The sequence below is a fragment of the Myxine glutinosa genome, chromosome 1 (assembly GCF_964187855.1).
Source record: "Myxine glutinosa chromosome 1, kmMyxGlut1.1, whole genome shotgun sequence".
NCBI lineage: Eukaryota > Metazoa > Chordata > Myxini > Myxiniformes > Myxinidae > Myxine > Myxine glutinosa.
Window position 1 is genome coordinate 190,367,273 of NC_136261.1, and position 20,136 is coordinate 190,387,408.

Consider the following 20,136-nt stretch of genomic DNA (forward strand, 5'->3'; position numbering starts at 1 on the left):
CAATACAAGGCAATGCACACTGGGGGCACATGGGAACCAGGTGAGACAGGTACGTTCCTACCGTATGCCCCCCCCCCCCCCCCACCAGGTAACCTACATTGCCCCTCCCTTACCCCTTACTGTATCCACAAAACACAACACTACCCATAAACATCTACTTTACACATCAACAAACGTCCCTACTGTCTTCCCCGTTCCTCCCATAAACCAAATTCGTCTTCTCTCCCTCCTAACCAATCAAATTTGCCATATCCAACTCTCATCAAAATTTGCCATCTCCAACTCAACATCAAAATTTGCCATCACCAATTCATCATCAGTCCCTCCTAAGGAGGGAGAGATGGAATCGCCCCAATGTCTCATCCACATCGTGATGCGTCTCACAAATCCAAACAGCAATTCTCATTTCCTGCAACACAAAACAAAGAAAACACAGGTGTGGAGTCATCATCATCACCTCAGGTAAGTGGCTGCGTATGGTGCGACAGGTTCATCAATCCTAACTATTTCCTAAATGACATTAGCACACTTTACACTACCTGGGGTCTTTCCCTGCCAATCCATTGGCCAACTTACACTATGGGTTCTAAAAACCAATTCCCATTGACCAAACTGTGGTGCTTCTCAATTTGGGGTCTCACTCCCCCGATTAATCTCCCGGTGCCCTTGCACAATTTCTGAGCTGCGACGTGTAGCTCTCCCAGCAGGTCTACCCACCTGCACACTTCCACCACTGCAGTTGCCACCCGAGCTTACCTAGCTCCTCACCCTAACCTAACTAACTGGGGAAGGCCCCTCCTGGCTCTGTCACCCCACTCGGTGCCCTCTGGCACTGGGCCACCTTGGTCCGTCCTCCGGATCCTCGGGCCCCATCCACAACAACTAATACCGGCTCCCAGAGCCCACCTGCGGCCTCACCTGGCCGACATCCTCACAGTGGTGGAGTGCCCAAACCAACTACACACACTAACAGGCTACACGCCCAGCCATTTCCACAACACTAATGCACCCATCCAATCATCATTCTTCCACCCGCACCACAGATGCCAATATCCAACCACAATTTACCTATACCCTCTACCTAACACTTACACTACCCGCCCCGGGTATCCGTGATGGGGGTCCACTCTTCCCCCATTCACACCTTCGCACCATGCACACCACTCCGTACCACTTACTCCAACTCTCTCCACACCACTTATTCTCTGCTCCATATATTCCACACACCTGTACTTGCACACCTGTGCTCTCATACTTGGTGCCGCCTGCACCCTTCTCTCCCTGGACCATTTGGTCAATACAACTCACATCACCATCACCATCACTCAAACACTGCTCCATCCACCTGTCCAGTTGCACACCTGTGCAATCACACCTGTTCCTCACACACTTTTCACAATACACTTCTATACACCTCCAACACTCACACGGCATCATCTCATCTAACTACTCCCCTCTGAAACTTGCGCTTCCCAGTCGTCCCTTTAAACTATTGCGCTCCCTCGTCATTATCATCCACTCTAAACTACCTGCGTCCCCACTACAGGTGTCATTGTCACTACCTAATCTTAACCTTACCTAATGTCAATCTCTAGGGCCCTACACATTATCCAAACCCTCCCTCGGCGAGTTTTCACTGCCATCAACCCCATAAACCTAGTGCTCCTTTGCCCCCCGCTGTGAGGGATGGTGGATTGGCCATCCCATCACATGGGGCATCTCTCACTATAAATTTTGCTCGTCAAATTTCAACAAATCAAAAATTTGCCAATCACTACCCATCATCTGCCAATCATTACTGCCAATCCTTTGCCAATCATCAAATTTTGCCTTTTTCTAATTTTGGGTCCAAAACACTAACCTCATCACCCGTCTACTTACTAGATCCTCTCGGTGCGCCAATTCACTTCTAAAGCTCGGCTTCGTACAGCCGAGCAATGAATACGGGTTCTTTGGTGCCAGCGGCTGGATGCGTCCGACATTCGGTGCAGGGAAGGAGGTTTACCCGGGCCGAGATCCCACGCACCACCTCGGCACGGAGCCATCCAATGTCCCGATCTCGACCTGCTGGAACGCGTCAACAAAAAGGGGTCGCCATGACGACCCTTCCTATCGGGCTGCCCGTTCCGCCTAGCGGAGCACGGACGCGGCCATTCTAAACGCGGCCCATCGTGGATCACGTACGGCGGTCCTTTCGAACCCGCCGTGGTTCGGATCCCCGCTGGTCCTCGCGGCACGCAAAGCTGCCCGACGCGCACCGAGGGCCCGATTCGGCTATAAGTCGTTCTAACCTCTAACCCGGTTACCGTCGATGCCTCACCTGCATGCTTACACCCCGCAGCCCGTTCCTTGCTCATACATCCAGCTGTTCCCATGCTCCTCGTCCTTGCACCTTCTCTTCCACACCCAGGTACACTCATTCCGCTCACAGACTTGGTCACACACCTGACCACCGAACACCTTGGCACACATTCGTCGTTCGCACACCTTACCAACACACCTCTTCGCGCCCCATCCTCGGTCACCTCCTCTGTGACAATCACAGGTGTGCTCTCACTTGCACACCCAACCACGTGCCTCACTACCAACTCAAGTGTGCATTCCCACACACGCTCTACCATTCCAGGTGTGCATCCTCTCTCACCTGCCACAACCAATTCACGCTCCGTGTCACTCTTACTACTCTCACCTCCACTCTGGACAGCGCACTCACCCTTACTCTCAACAGCTCACTCTTTCCTCATGCACCCGTCCGTTACACCCCTTTCTCGCGCACACTCTTGCGCACACTCTCCCGTTACACCATCTGTAACACTCACCACCGGCGTGCATTCTCCCTTACTCTTGACAGCGCACTCTTTCCTCATGCACCTGTCCGTTACACACCTTTCTCGCGCACACTCTCCCGTCACCGGACCCTCTCGCTCGCACCCTCGTTCCATACACTCCGGACCAGCCATACACCTCACTCTTGGCCTCTCACGAACATCCGGGTCCATCTCGACCCCCAAGCTTATTAAATCACCTGGCGCATCATACGCACGACCATATTGGTCACCACTTACACCGGTCCTCTTTCTCTTCGCTTCTCCTCCATCACCTGCGAATCCCTCATCCGGTTAATGAGCACATCATCACGATCCGAACACAGACTTTGGACCAATTCTTTTACTTCCTCTTTTATCTCTTTCTTATCCTCTCTCCGTCGCTTCTTAATTTCGCTCACCCCTTCTTCCACTTCTTCTAATTTCTGCTTCACCTCTTTTATTTCCCGGTGCGTCTCCTCAAGTTCGTCCTCTAAGGCTACCTTGACCGTTTCTATGTGCGTCCTCACCTGCCGGTCCTTCGTCTCCATTACCTCTGTCACCTCGTCCAACCTCGTTGTCAGTCCCTCACGTACCATCTGACATTGCCTCTGTCGCTATCGAGTCATTTTTTATGTCGTTTTGTGTCGCTTTTAACCCTCCTAGTACCGCAGTGTTCCTTTGAACCTGCTCCGTTAGTTCTTTTTGTCCCTCCGTCAGCTGTTCCACTCCCAGCGTCAACTCCTCTATACCACCTTGCAATTTTACAGTCCCCTTTCTCACCTCCTTCTCCATGCGCTCCTCACAGTGCCTCACCTCCTCGCGCACTCCTCCGACCTCCTCACTCACACCTCTTCTGATCTCCCCTTTCATCTCCTCCATCTCTTTTGTAGATGCCACCCTCATCTGTCCCAATTCATCCCTCTGAGCATCCAATTTACTTTCTAACCCGATTTTCACCTCCTCTATCTGGTTCCCCATCTGTTCGATTTCCCGGGCGGATTGCTCCCCTATTTCCCGCAATTTGTCTTCCATCCTATTTTCTAACCCCATTAACCCATTTTTCACCCCTTCTATCCCATTGTCTAACCCCTCAGATTTCTTGTCTAATCCCTTAAATTTGTTGTCTAGTCCCTCAAATTTGTTTCCTAATTCCTCTATTCTACTCCCTAACCCTCCGATCTGGGCCCCCATGTCCTCCCTCAATTTCTCGCTATTGGACCCCATGTCCTCCCTCAATTTCTCGCTATTGGACCCCATGTCCTCCCTTAATTGCTTGCCCATTCTTTGTTCCAATTGTTCGCTATTCTGGGCCAACAGGGCCCCTATTTGCGCCATGAGGACTTGCATGTCCATCGGCGGCACGGGTACAGCTACCGCAATCCCCTGCGCGGCGCCGACCTGTTGTTCGCGCTCCTCTTCCCCATGCCTAGCGCCGCCATTTTGCGAACCTGCCGCCCTCACTGCTTCGCTCTCCTCATGTCCCTCAATTTGGTCCTGGATCGACCCTGCCTCTCTCTCCTCTACCGGAACCCAGCCGTCTTGATCTCCCATAGCGCGACTTCCAAAATTCGGGTTTTTGTAAAACAAAAGCAATTTCGGTACTTTATAATTTTGACCAAATTTTGTCTAGATGTTTTAAAAAAAAATTTGGTTCGGGCCTCGTATCCCACTCCCCGACACCAGTTGTTACGGACCACGGTTTAGATGTTATATTTGCCGAGCGGAGGCTCCGCGACTGAACAGTTATTCCCCGACTAACACCCGATTCACCCAGACGTTGGCCAAATCGCGCTATGCTAAATCAATGATAGAAAGGACACGACGACTGGGATAGATGAAAGGACGCAAGGGGTACAGTTCTCAAGACCTCCGGAGGAGGGTATAATTACAGTGGTGGAGAAAAGGGGGTAGATTACAAGGCAGAGTGAGGTAAAGACACAGAAGAGATGGGCACTTAAATACAATCTTATCTATTCCCGGACAGACCACGGACAAATGGACAAGGTAGACTCACACGGGGATTGATGGCGGGAATGGGCAGGTCGGTCGATGGCACAAGGTGCACCTTGGCTCGGGGACAGGATAAAGCACGGTTCAAAAGATGCAGGGAGGTCTCACAGCGCTCGGAGGTGGTCTTGCTTGCTCCAAGCTCAGCGCGCATCTGACGTCACCTCCCTCTCACTGCGCATGCTCAGCGGGGAGTGACACGCCCTCGGCTGGTTGGTTCCGCCCCACTGGGGCCGGTCCGCCGCTTCCATTGGGTGCGGGGGTTACCGGGCTCCGCCCTTGACGAGGAGCCGACAGGGAGCCCCTGTTTGGTAACCCCGTCGAGCACATGTCCGATGGCGGCTCGTTGGGAAGGCTTGGTGCCCTCCCACCACCCCTACCAACCAAGCCGGAGTGAGGACACGCACTCCCTGCGCTCGTTGTTGTTGTTGTTGTTGTTGTTGTTGTTGTTGCTGAACTGTGAGGAAGAGCTGCGGGGAGGTATTGGGAGGTCCTAAACTTCCTAACGGTGCCATACAATCACATTCTGGTGCAACGAAGGGTCAGAATTAATGGAAACGAATCCTTAACTGACATAGACTAAGAATAACTAGCAAGATGTCCTATAGTTGTCTTACATGAGATGCGGTGAACCTGGGTGCGACATTTAATGGGGGAAATAGGGGGAGGTCGGGTCTACAGAGTGTTGTTTACAGAAAATGGGACTAGGGAATGGGGGATTGGGGAGAGTTGGGAAGTATTGAGGAAATAGGGGAATATTTACAAGCGGATATGGATGGATGCAAATCCCATATCCGCAACAATATATATATATATATATGTCGGGAGGGAGAAATAGGCTTCCACCACCAGATGAGAATGACAAACGTTTATTAAACACCAAGTACACAGCTGGGAGAAAGGGCCGATTCTACAGCACAAATGGACAGAGTGCCACATCAGCCTTCCTAAAGGAACACCGATTCAGAGTTCGTTTATATAGGGTTACACTAATCAGAGAATCTCCGCTGAAGTTTGCGAGGACAAAGGAAAATGGGCAGTTGTGCCCCCACCGACGTCCTTTTACTGGGCCATGTCCCCCACCGACATCCATCCTGTTGCCTCAGGGGAGTGAAGCACTTCGCTGTTATCTCTGGACCAGATGTGTCTTCAAGACTCCAAGGTGACAGGAGGTGTAATTCACTGGAGGGAGTTTGCTTTCCTAGCCCAAACTGGGGTCATAAATGTGCTGTGAGCCGTTTGACAAATCCCAGGCGTTGGATACACTTTCAGCGAGCATCCTCACTTAAACTTAATCCAGCAAGTATTCTATCATAAATCAAGCATACGGAATATAACTAATGATTATAGCAGTCTACCAAGGAAAGGTCTGTGTATACAAACTCAAGCATCCCACGTATAGAGATTCACATTTCACACATTGTCCGCATTTCTGCCCGCGGCTCGTAACGCAGTTTCCAAACCGAAGGAGAGTTTTAATACAGGCCCATTTGGCTTGCGAGGGGAAGCATGTATTTCTCATTTTAAAATATGGCGAAGCAAAAAACCTTTTTTATTAACGACGAATAACAGTTCATACTACATTTATGAACCAACGCCCACTCCAGGCTCCTCGTTGACCGCCCACGAGGCCCCAAAGCACCAAAAGCACCGCTCCAAGCACCACGTAGATGGCGAGCCAACGACCACCAGGACCTCTCAATACCAAGAAGAAAAGCGCAGAGAGCACAAGACAGCCAGGGAGGGACGTGCGCAAGAGGCAGCGAAGAACCCAAAAGCTAGAACTCGAGCAAGAGCGAACTGGATGTGCAAGAGGGAAAATGTCGTTCGGCGCGCCCTCATATAACCTGGGCGGTGACGTTAGCCTTGGCGCGCCACCAACCAGTGCCCTCCACCGAACCTTCCAGCTTCGTGCCTCCCGCACTCGTTGGCTGGAGGTTCGCGCCTACCGCGCTGACCAATCACAGGCCTATAGCGTGGTGATAGCTCGTGTCACTCTATTTTGCTTGGGCTGCCGGAGGTGTAGCTGGCTGCGGCCCATGTGGCGGTGCCCCGAACTGGCCTCTTACCTGTTCTCTTCCGAAGTCCTTGTCAGGGAAGGGGATTATTTAATGTTGTACGAAGGGCCTGTCTAAGTGTTTATGTTGGTGTGCATTGCCATGAGGGACAAAGGTTTGATTACCAGGTGTGACGCACAAGGGTTTATCTTTAATCCCTAACTATCTAACACTCGAACATCCTGGTATGTTCACAAGCAGACATCTTAACCCGACAAACCGGACTAACATAGATCTTATTACAGGTAGATTCCCTATCGCGACAGTCGAAGCATGTTACCTATTCAGATCTACCTGGCTCTAGATATTGCTCTACACTACCGACATAACAATATATATTTATATGTGTATATATATAAAAGGAAATATAATAACCTTCTGTGAAACGTTTTGTGGTCCCAGCTGGTGTCGTAAAGTAGGTAGGAGATTTCAGAAATTTCTCAATATAATTATGATTTTTAAATGCGATCGGCATGGACCTTGCTCCCAAATCCGGAAGTGAACAGATGGTGACTGTTCGCTGGTTTGATATCTCAATATAATCGTAATTTAACATATTTTGATATATTAACACTATCGTATTAATTTGTGATTGGAATGATGAAATTTTTTTTTTTTTTTTTTTTTTTTGGATACAATATCGAGGCTCGTGAAAGAGCGAACATTAATCACACAGAAAGACAAACCGACACATAAAACATATAACATAGGGAGCGGTAGACAAGATGGGGAGAGAGGGGGAAGGACACAAACACAACATTTGAGAGCAGGGACCGAGAGACATGGAGACATCGAGAGATCTGAGAGAGGGCGAGGGCTTTGGGGGGGGGGGGGGGGCGTGGGAAGGGGGCAGTGGGAGAGGTATAAAACATATGGACACTGCCAGGACTTCCAGGAAAGAAGTTGGAATTTCAAACAAGGTGGATCTGGGGTGAATTAGCGGGGGTAGAAAAGATCAAGGTTTTGGATGGGGGAAGATAAGAGATGGTGGTGAACAGCTGTTTTAAAGACCTGGAGGGAGGAGTGGGATTGAAGGGAGTGAGGGAGTTTGTTCCAGAGGCGGGAGAAAAGAGGAATGAAAGAGTGAAGGTGAGCGGAGAGCCGAGATTTCGGCAGTTTAACCATCAGAGGGTTGCTGGCAGATCTTGTGCGACCAGTAGGAATATTTGGGGGACAGAGCACAGAGAGAGCTGGGGGTGCAAGGCCGGAGAGGAGTCGGTAGAAGACAGAAAGACCACCTACCTGCCTGCGGTGAGTGAGTGAAAGGCCCTCAGAGATAGCTTCATCGCGGGAGATTCCAATAATTCTGAAAGCTTTGGTTTCAACAGCGTGAAGCCGAGCTAGGTGTGAGGCAGGAGCACCGGCCCATAGGGGAGAACAGTATTCCATTGAGCTGCGGATGAAAGCCTTGTATGTGGTGAGGAGCTCAGGTGTGCCGAGGAAGGACTTCGCACGACGGAGGATGCCCAGTCGGCGACTGGCTTTGGAGGCCAGCTTGGAAATGTGGTTTTCCCAAGAAAGATCATGGCAGATAGTGAGACCCAAAATCTTGAGCGACAGAACTTCTTGGAGAGGATTGTTGAGAAAGTAGATGGGAGGGTTGTCCAGTCGATCTTTTCGGAGAGACATAGTAAGAGTGTGAGATTTGTCAGGATTGAAAGACATGTTCCACTTGTTTGACCAGTCTGTGATTTTGTCCAGACCAGTCCAGATTTTGTCCAGAATGATGCTGTTTGGAAGGAAAATATAGAGAGCCTGCTGACATTTGATTGAAGGTGGCACAGGAATGTGGAATTTATTGGTTCATTGTTTGCCATTCGCTGTTTTTTTACCCAAGTTATTCACGAACCAGCTGTCCATGCCTGAAGTCAAAAAAACATTAACACTTGCATTATTTGCTAACTGCTAACTGGTATCCCCACCCAGGTCATACTATCCTGTTCAACTAAAGAATCAAACTAGCCCGGCTACGCCATTATTAGACTATCGGTCTTGTTTCTGCATTATTTCATAGTGGTTGCCCAGAAAATGTTGTTTGAGATGACTTGCAGGACACTTTTGGGCACACCATAAGACACTAGCAATATTTCAATATCCAGCTACCAGCAGTCTACACCAAATGATGTGGAAAGTTATTTGAGGTGAGGGAACCCTTCGTCAACAACTTGTTGTTACACCACATCTCCATATTCTCTCTTCCAATATGCAGGAGCGCCTCTTTTTCGTGATGGAATATGTAAACGGCGGAGACCTCATGTTCCAGATCCAGAGGTCACGGAAGTTTGATGAGTTACGCTCGCGATTCTATGCCGCTGAAGTGACGTCAGCTCTTATGTTCCTGCACCGCTATGGCGTTATTTATAGGTGGGTGACTCGATCCTTATTCAAAACACAGTTTTGCCATCTGAGAAATTGTCCGGTTTGTTGGTAGCCTTGTATTTTAAGGATAGTTGGAGGCAATAATAAGCCAGCTACCCAATATGTTTGCATTTCCTTGTGTTGTTAGTTTCCCTGGATACAACTTTGGTGATTGATGGGTTTTATTATTTTACTTTGAAATAATAGACCCATGAATCATCACTTGTGATGGTATGAGAGGCTGATGCATTGCTGTATTAAATCTCTGCCATATAGAACTACTGACATGTTGCAGTCTGTCAAAAATCTGCAAACAAAAAATAGGGAATTGGCCAGACGTTTCCATGTTTGCATTGGGTACAGTTTTGTATCTGTAACATGCAAAGTTTAGAAGTAAAAGCCGTACTTTTGGTGTTACTTTCATCTTCATATCATGTAACAAAATATTTTTTCGATGCCTGCATTTTCAAGTGATTTGTAACAGCAGTCAGTCGTTGTTAAAAAAAACATTTGTAGTTTTCGCAATGATGAATTTATCATGACTAGCAGAGTACCCACCCGACGGGTGATCTTGTTCTAGGCATGCAATACGTTCTTCTGACACATGCTTTTATTTGGGTGGTGTATTGGCAAAAAACTTCTCCTTCAATTGCTCCCAAAAATAAATAAAAAACAACCCAGGTTACATGCATGAAGCAAAAAATGCCTAATAAAAAAAATTCTAAATACCTCACTTCACTGGAAAATGTGGGGACAGGAATACTGTACAGTACTGTAAAGGTGGGGACTTGTAATACTCTCTCCCACCTGGAGGCGGTGCTACACGATACACATTTACATGGAGAATTGGCATTCACCCCAAGACCACCGACATAGATAAAACACCCCTATACACTAATTGTGGTCATGCTGATCCTATGTAGCAAGTCTGGATGTAATGTACACAGAACTGTAGGAGGAGAGTAGAGCGACAAACAGACAAACAAACACACACACCGGTCCATGAATTGCAGGATTCATTTTTGATGATCTTTGATGAATATGATGTCCGATATTGAATTTGTTTTATCTTGTACTTGACTGTAATGTTTGTATTTAAATTTAGTAGAAACACCCGCTCCCCATGGGAGTGGCCGGAGGTGGGGGCATGTGTACTGTATGTGCTATCAGTTGAGTTCCATTTGTATCAAGTCCTTTTCACCTTCGTTATGTATGTTCACACTCACTCAGCCTATGTTGCTTTCGACTCGGCCAGGTCATTATCCTTGTTAGTCCCCTACTGGATTCACCAGAGGGGACTAGGTTTGCTCTCCGTCTGTCTGTCTGTCCGTCCCATCTGTGGTTTTCCCCATACCCGATAATATATTCAACTGAAACTTGGTATGTGGCTTTATTGTGATACGTTACAGAAAAAGGTTGAGTTTTGGGGCGTTTCACTAATTTTTCATGGAGTCATGCCCTTTTTGGGCTTGGAAAATATCACATCTATATATATAAACGCGAGTTGTCTGTCGGTCTGTGTGTCTGTGTCGCCATTTTTCTCAGAGATGGCTGAACGGATCTACGTCAACCTTTCAGGGGTTCATCAGTGAATGCGTGGGAGTGTTTTAGGCAAAAAAAATGTTGGATTTTTTTTTTTTTTTCAATCACTCTATAGTGCCTAAGCCTTTTTGATTAATGACATTTATATACAAGTACACATTCTCATAAATAAATACAAATCAATTACCAGACATTTGAACACAAGTAATAAAACTTCCGGAAGAGGTCGAAGTTGGTGGAAAGGCTTCTTCCTCTTCCTGACGTCATCATACTTGACTCGGAAATGTGATCAACAGCACATTTAGCAGCATATATTCAACAAAAAGTTAAATGATGATTTGACATTTGTGGTGGATTCTGATTAGGATGTAATTGCTTTTCCATTGTATTTGCCCTCATTTCATATATGTTAATGTTTCTTTTTCGCTTGAGCAACGCCGGGTACTCCAGCTATAAATACTTAGAAACTTTACTCGGGGTACAAATATAAATACAACTTTGTCTAGGGGGTAACATAGGCTATGTGGCCGCGGCTTCATGCGGCGGTGTGGGAGACCGGGAGAGGAGCGTAAATTCTCGATGTAAATGTGTATCGTGTAGCGCCACCTGTTGATGGTGGCAGAGGGTATTACAATTTCCTTTTTTACCTCGACAACACTGAGGTTAAAGCACTCTTTGCACGGGTAGATTTTCCTCATCCACTTCCCCGCTCCCCCACAAATATGTATATGTAGTATATCTATCCCCTCCCTCTCCCATCCCTCCCCCCCCCCCCCCCACCCCCTTCCACTCACCCCACTCCCTTCCTCAACCCTCCCTCTCCAGCCTCTCCCCCTCCTCACCCGGCAACGCCGGGTACTCCTGATAGTATTATATATGGGACAGTTTTCCAGAATTTTCCCCCTTACCGTTTATCATACTGAATTGAAACTTAGTACATGGCTTTATTATAAGTTACCAAAACTGCAACCTATTCTGTAGCTTTGCATACCTGAAACAATTTGTCTATTTTGTCTATAAACTTTGTTTAATTTGTCTGAAAACTACTGTATATGGTTCACGATTGCTGAATGCTTGGAAGAACATTCATTGGGACCAATAGTAGACATGTATTGCAAAGCAATTCTCACTCTTGTTGTTAATTTTATTATTATTAATATTATTATATTATATTGTAATAATGTCAGGTCAGTCTTTGTTTGGGTGTTGGGGGGGGGGGGGGGTGGGGGGCGGAGAGGGGGGTAAGCGGGGGAAAATCAAATTGTTGGTGACTAAACCGACGCCCCTTACTGGCTTTGCTAGTGATGAAGGTGACTGTGACACTCTGCCATGACTAAAAACAATACCTGCCAATGGGCACAGATGAGCTCGCTTCTGGAGCCAATGGCCATTCAGTACGGAGATGGTGTCTCCTAAAAAACACCCAATGGGGGTAGGAAAATTTATTTTTCCACCTGGACTAGTTACCCCCTCCTGCACAGTAGTCCTGAGAAGAGGTTTCATTGTTTCAGGACTCGGTGAAGGTTTTGCCAGTTTTTCCTCTTTTTTTTTTTTTTGTAGTCCTACACATTTAGTGGTTCTCGGCCATGTTTAGGGTGAATTTCAATATAAAAAAATTGAAAATCATTCATATTATCATGATGCCCTGACAGTATAATTATCGTTATGCCATTATCATTCGATGAAATTGACTTATTAATTTGTGGTTATAATATTTTTTACTTCCGGTAGGTGTGTGAGCCAGCGACTCTTAGCCTATACACTGCCCGTGTGCATACATGTATGTATGCCCAGTTTTCTCCAAATTTCCCTCAGTGGAGTATTAAGCAATGTTAGTGATCATTAGGAATGGGGTGATGCATTAAATAAAGGTTATAATTGGGAATCTCAAGGTATAAGATGCAAACAATTCATGTACACTGTACAGTCTGCATACATATAATCTGATGGCTCGAAAAATCTGACAGGTGTTATGGATTCGGCCCTAATTATTGTGGGTATTATTATTATTGTTGGTTCTCAGTAAGGGTTATTGTGGATAAAAGGTTTAAAAGCGCTCCTGGTAAAATGTGGCCGGAAATCCGGATCGTGACCCGGAAGAGAAAGGGAGAAAAGAAGAAGAGGCGTGAGGAGATCGTGGAAAGACGTTTTTGTTGAAGCTCCGGACCGAGCGGTCGAGCGTACAGTGCGAGTGAACTTTGCGTCCTTGAAAGGAAGTTCGTGCGATAAGTGATATCGCCGGAGTGCTGTGGAGCCTGGGTAGTCGGGTATCTGCATTTAGGTTCCGGAGTATCCTTGCCTCAAAGCCCCAGCTCGAGTGAAAGCCGTCCGCCATTTCGCCACGTGCGCTACCTGCAGTGAAAAGGTTTTTGTCGCGTCGGCTGGGCATTATTCCCCGGTGGGGTGCCGGGGACGGCTTTTTTTTTTTTTTTTTTTTTTTTTTTTTTGCTTTTTTTTTTTTTGCCTTGCTGTGCAAGAAAGGGGCTTTTGAGGATTATAAGGAGACTCGCTGATTGAACCGCAAACGTATACGTCGGAGCGCGTCTTTGGGAGGTTTCCCATTCCACCGCTATTGTGCTGGGTGTTGGATCACGTGACCTCTGGGTGGCTTCGATCGTCCGCGCCTCAATTGATTTTGATCGGACATTGATCCAACGATCGCTGGAGCGAATCGACTTCGCCTTGGATGGGGTACAGAGACATTGGGGGAGTGCTGGGAGTTTGGGTAAAGGACTAGATAAGGTGGTACCATCTTCAGATAGGGATTGTATGGTGAATTGCTATTATTATTGGTGTCGTGATTTATAATATATTATTGTTTGTTCATAACCCTTGGTGTAGTTTCATTATCGATTTGATTGCTTTCAACCAAGGATAACATATCTTTCTGCCGGGGACCCTCTCAGGGTTCTGAGGTTTACCAAGACCAGCGGATAGGGGAGGACCCCGTAACAGAAATTGGGGGCTCGTCCAATTGATATTCGTGGGCTCGAAATTGGGTCTGCGCCTGGGATATTAAATTTCCTAAATTTAGTCCGGGAAAGAATTCCCTAACATTCCCAGCATTCCCAAATTTGGAACTTTTTCCAACATTCCAAAAAATTTCCAAAAATAAAAATAAATTTTTTTTTGTTTTTTTAAAATTTCTTGTGTGAAGGTTAACAGGTGTTAATAATATTCACCATGGAGTTTGACGCAGATAAGTTTGCAGTGACCCCGAGTGAAGAACAGTTCAGAGCGTTAGTAAAATCGGACCTCGGGAAATTAGCCAAACATTTTAGCTTGGAGGTCCGAACTAATATGAGGAAGGCAGAGATGCAGACAGTGGTGATACAATCTATGGTGGGATTAGGAACATGGGAAGAGGTAGCCCGGGATTGGTTACCCGAGGAACCAGAAGAGGTGGAGCTCCGGAAACTGGAGTTGCAATTGCAGAGCGAGGAAAGAAGAGCAGAACAGGAACGAGAACTCCAGGAAAGATTAAAAGCAGAGGAAAGGAAAGCAGAAAAGGAAAGAGCAGGAGAGGAACGAGAACTCCAGGAAAGGTTAAAAGCAGAGGAAAGGAAAACAGAAGAGAGAAGAGAAGAGAAACAAGCAGAGGAAAGGAGAGTGGAACGAGAACTCCAGGGAAGATTAAAAGCAGAGGAAAGGAAAGCAGAAAAGGAAAGAGCAGGAGAGGAACGAGAACTCCAGGAAAGGTTAAAAGCAGAGGAAAGGAAAACAGAAGAGAGAAGAGAAGAGAAACAAGCAGAGGAAAGGAGAGTGGAACGAGAACTCCAGGAAAGATTAAAAGCAGAGGAAAGGAAAGCAGAAGAGAGAAGAGAAAAGAAACAAGCAGAGGAAAGGAGAGCTGCAAGGGAACTCGAAGCAGAGGAGAGAAAAGCCGACAGGGAGTTAAAAGACTGTGAATTGGCATGTCAGCAGGAAATTAAAGTCAAGGAGCTGGAGTTAAGGAGAGAACGGGGAGAGGTACCATCCCTGCTGACTGATTCGACACCTAGCCAGAACACCTGGGATGTTGGCAGACATGTGAAGCTGGTTCCACCCTTCAATGAAAAGGAGGGAGCCAAGTTTTTTTCCACACTTTGAGAAAGTGGCTCGACTGTTAAACTGGCCTGAGGAGTACTGGTCCATACTAGTGCAAAGTGTTCTGGTGGGTAAAGCTCAAGATATTTATTCGGCTTTACCGATGGACCACTGTGCAGATTATGAGGTATTGAAGAAACACATTCTCAAAGCCTATTAATTGGTCCCGGAAGCTTACAAACAAAAATTCCGGAATGCCAGGAGGATGGAGAGTGAGACCCATGTGGAGTTTGCCAGATTGAAAGAAACCATGTTTGATAGGTGGTGTGATTCAAAAGGAGTTGGGAAAGACTTCGAACTATTGCGACAATTGATCCAAGTGGAGGAATTCCAACAGTGTCCACGAGGACATTAAAGTATACCTGGAGGAAAGGAAAGTACCAAAGTTGTATGAGGCAGCAACCATGGCAGATGACTATGCCTTAACACACAGGATGGGGTTCCACAAGCCGAACTTCTCGCCCAGACCTAGCCAGGGGAGCTATGGTACATAAGGGGCGGAGAATGAAAATCCATGGGGGCGGCCTCGAGATGAATATGAGGACCACTCTGACACCACGACTTCTAGAAATCAGATGACTGCGGTTCCAAGACAGACCTATCGTCCGGGGGGCTCGAGGCAGACTGCCGCCCCCATGCCTTGGCAGACCACGAGGTTCTCCTCCGGGCCTACTTACACCTTTTGCCATAAACCTGGACACTTGATGTCCAACTGTTATGCTCTGGGAAAGGAAATTCAGGAGCGGAGTTCGACTAATACGACTCCAAATGCAATGGCCATTGTGAGAAATCGCCCACAAAAGGGTTACCAACCATTTATTTCAGAGGGGTTTGTGTCACTGGATGGAGCCTCGACTAACCGGAGACCTGTTAGGATATTGAGTGACACAGGAGCACATCAATCTTTAATGCTTGAAGGCATCTTGCCATTGTCCGAGGAGACAGCAACTGGGGATAGTGTTCGTTCACAGGGGATTGGTGGCTGTGTTAGTGCTCCACTTCATGTCATCCATTTGGGGTCCGATTTGGTGTCAGGACCGGTCACCATCGGTTTACAAGCCACTCTTCCTGTAGAAGGAGTATCTTTTGGTTTTCGGGAATGATTTGGCCGGTGGCCAAGTTTCTGGTAACCCGATGTTTGCTGAAAAGCCTAGTAGGAAACGCCCTGAAGAGAAGAGGATATACCCTGAAACTACGTGTCGGCACACGCACGTCAGGGATGGAGGCAATATCGGCAAACTCTTTGTAAGGGGACTGAACTTCAAAACAAAGGAAGAGGTTCTGGAGTCTGCCTTCAGCAAATATGGACCGCTTTTGGAAGTGCTGCTGATAAAAGACAGGGAGACACAAAAGTCAAGAGGGTTTGGCTTTGTCACGTTTGAAAACTCAAAGGACACCAGAGTTGCAGAAAAGGATCTGAATAGCAAGGAGTTGGATGGTCGGACCCAACACAGTAGGGAAGGCATTTCCTAGGGGCCGAGGGGGCTACAGAGGAGGACCACGGAGTAGTAGTGGTGGTGGCCGCAATCGATATTATTATGGAGGCTTCCAGAGTTATGGCAGCTCCCGAAGGAAGGATTGTCAGAGCAGTGGCTGAGAAGGAGACCGCCATTCATGTGACTACAGTGACAAGTGGTCCAAACGTGTTTGTTAGGAAAGTTAGAAAGAGTGGAAGCACTGAATGCTGAGGAGCAGCCGAGCCAAGATTCCTACACGGATTAACCGTGAACTCCACGTTCCTAAAGGCGTCCATGTAGTGAACTTTCCTACACGGACTAACTGTGAACTCCACGTTCCTAAAGGCATCCAGGTAGTGAATATGTCCAGGCCTCACCACCCAACTACCATGGAGCCTGGCCCTCAGCTCGGCCTCCCAGAAAAAGTGCTATCGATTTGCTTGATTTGGGATTTTTGATCAACCCCTTAACCTTCTTCAAAAGAAACTAAAACTCAAAATCAGAGGTTGATGAGATGGAGTTTGGCTTTGCAGGGATAACTTGGAAATTGAACATGTAAAGGGCAGGGACAATGTCGTTGCTGATGCTTTGTCCAGAGTGAATTAACTTTGGGAATCTCTGTAAGTTGTTCGAAGTTTTGTTGCTTTATTTTTGGGAAATATTGATTATTGTTGCCCATGGGAATTGATGATGTGGGTGGTGAGTTTACTTTTGTTGGTTTCAAGAATTTGCCTACAAAGAAAGTTTTCGCTGTGTTCAAACTTTCTTTCTTGAGGGGGGGAAGTGTTACGGATTCGGCCCTAATTATTGTGGCTATTATTATTATTGTTGGTTCTCAGTCAGGGTTATTGTGGTTAAAAGGTTTAAAAGCGCTCCTGGTAAAATGTGGCCGGAAATCCGGATCGTGACCCGGAAGAGAAAGGGAGAAAAGAAGAAGAGGCGTGAGGAGATCGTGGAAAGACGTTTTTGTTGAAGCTCCGGACCGAGCGGTCGAGCGTACAGTGCGAGTGAACTTTGCGTCCTTGAAAGGAAGTTCGTGCGATAAGTGATATCGCCGGAGGGCTGTGGAGCCTGGGTAGTTGGGTATCTGCATTGAGGTTCCAGAGTATCCTTGCCTCAAAGCCCTGGCTCGAGTGAAAGCCGTCCGCCATTTCGCCACGTGCGCTACCTGCAGTGAAAAGGTTTTTGTCACGTCGGCCGGGCATTATTCCCCGGTGGGTTGCCGGGGACGGCTGTGCAAGAAAGGGGCTTTTGAGGATTATAAGGAGATTCGCTGATTGAACCGCAAACGTATACGTCGGAGCGCGTCTTTGGGAGGTTTCCCATTCCACCGCTATTGTGCTGGGTGTTGGATCACGTGACCTCTGGGTGGCTTCGATCGTCCGCGCCTCAATTGATTTTGATTGGACATTGATCCAACGATCGCTGGAGCGAATCGACTTTGCCTTGGATGGGGTGCAGAGACATTGGGGGAGTGCCGGGAGTTTGGGTAAAGGACTAGATAAGGTGGTACCATCTTCAGATAGGGATTGTATGGTGAATTGCTATTATTATTCGTGTCGTGATTCCGGTGTGATTTATAATATATTATTGTTTGTTCATAACCCTTGGTGTAGTTTCATTATTGATTTGATTGCTTTCAACCAAGGATAAAATATCTTTCTGCCGGGGACCCTCTCGGGGTTCTGAGGTTTACCGAGACCAGGGGATAGGGGAGGACCCCGTAACACAGGCAATTGGGTGTATCATTCAAGTGTAAACCATAATTTAAGCACATTTATTAGCTTAAGATCGTAGCGGCGTGCCCAGAGGATTCGCTTGTCGATGCTGCTCCAGTCCACTTGTCTGTGGGAGATGCGATAACCATAGAATGCCAAAAGGGCATCGGATTTCCTCCAAATTTCTTTCATTCTAGCGTTAAATAACAGTAGCGGCTGTTTAAAAATAATGTTGGACATAATTGACTGAATAATTTGCCATTATAATGTTTATTACTTCTGTTAGATGTGCCCCACTAAAAGCCACGATAATCTATTTATACACCTTAACACTGTATTTGTCCAATGTGGAAAACCCCCTGGAGGATGGGGGCAAATTAAGTTGCTCAAATCTCTATTCATGTATGACTCTTCATCCCCCTGGCAAGTTTGGTTAAGATTGGATAAATAACGACCAAATGCATTGTGTTCAGACAGACAGACAGACAGACAGACAGACACCAAATTGCTTATTTCAGTGTAATGTCCAAGGTCAGTGGTGTGATGTTGGTAGTTTTATGGATGGATTTTGCTCTCACAAATAGATGCAGAGTACACATTCAAACAAACTGATGCTTAACTAGAATGCACTCGAGTATGGTTGGACTCGTCTCTCAAACTGCACCATTCCTCTGTCTTCTTGACTATCTCTCCTTCCCGACCTCTCTCTCTCTCTCTCTCTCTTTTGCCAGAGACCTGAAACTAGACAATATCCTGTTGGATGCAGAGGGTCACTGCAAGTTGGCAGACTTTGGAATGTGCAAGGAAGGCATTCTTAGTGGAGCAACGACGACCACGTTCTGCGGTACACCCGACTACATTGCTCCTGAGGTCTGTGTGTCAACGGAATTAATGCGATGTAAATATGACCACTTTTACTGCCCTCTGACTGCTGAACCTAGCTATTTTGTGACCACATATCTTACTATAATTCACCAAATGTCTGTCCGTCTCTCTCTCTGTCTGTCTGCTCGAAGGTACCGTAAAAACTGCTGAACCGATCTCAACGATATTTTGGGTGGGTAATCCTGGGATCTCCAGGAGTAAAATAGGCTATTTAGTTTTCCCAATTTCAGCTTTAGAGTCCAGCATTCTCAGGTTTGGACTCCCGCATAGCATTCGCGTCCGCATAACGTTCATTGTTCTCATTGTGACGATGTTGCTTCCTCGGGTGCCGCACAAACGGCTGCACCGATCCCTGCATGGCTGCACCGATCGAACTCGGTGACCTCGGACAAAGACTTTTTATAAGGACACGGGTTGAATCCCTGCTTGAGAGAATTCTAACACATTTCAACTGAAGGAAACACGTATCGGGAGTACATACGACATAGCGATTGTGAACACGATTAGTTTAATCTCTATATGAGAGAATTCCACAATGCTATTTGGGCGGTGAATACGCTAACAGATCGCTGTCTCCATCGATCTTGCCAAGGCTTTAACAGCTATCAGCTCAAAATCCTTTTAACTGTTGATTTGGAAGTTTTTACAATGAAGGAAACACGTATCGGGAGTACGTACGACATCGGGAGGACTAACTGCACACGTCTTCAGTATATAATAACCACATTTAGAGGCCATTTTCCCCCGCAAAGCGGGGGTTGGCCTTTTTCGGGGACCGTGGTTGTTGTTGTTTTTTTGGTCCCCTTTTTGAAGCAATGTTTTACGGCCGGATGCCCTTCCTGCCGCCAACCCTTTTTGTCGCCTTTTACGACAAGCAGGGAATTACCAGTGAACTGGTACTCAATTAGCCGACCTCGGAAGGATGACAGGCTGAGTCAACCCCCCTGGCGTTAATTCAGCGATAGACTGGGATTCGAACCCAGGATCCTGGGATCCTAAGCTGGCACCCTAGCCGCTAGCCCAAGAAATCTGTCATGGTGGATCTGAAGAGCGGAATGCTTGGAGAAGTGGTGGGCTACTTCAGCATGAAGGAGGATCAGAAACGTGGACTCCCACACTGCCACTTCCTGCTGATACTTGCTCCCGCATGACGTTATTTTCCCGGGTGCCGCACAAACGGCTGCACCGATCGAGATTTAACGGATGTTTATATAAATCG

At 47.1% G+C, this 20,136-nt stretch overlaps 1 protein-coding gene across 5 annotated transcripts in view; it reads left to right on the top strand.

Moving 5' to 3' along the window:
• Window positions 1-20,136, top strand: part of LOC137432254 (protein kinase C epsilon type) — a 238,626-nt gene that overhangs the window by 200,985 nt on the left and 17,505 nt on the right. For all 5 annotated transcript variants that reach the window (XM_068124047.2, XM_068124038.2, XM_068124030.2 and 2 more), the window contains 2 exons: window positions 9,081-9,235; window positions 18,764-18,902. In XM_068124047.2, the coding sequence (XP_067980148.1) occupies window positions 9,081-9,235; window positions 18,764-18,902 (294 nt within the window). The remainder of the gene's footprint in view (window positions 1-9,080; window positions 9,236-18,763; window positions 18,903-20,136) is intronic.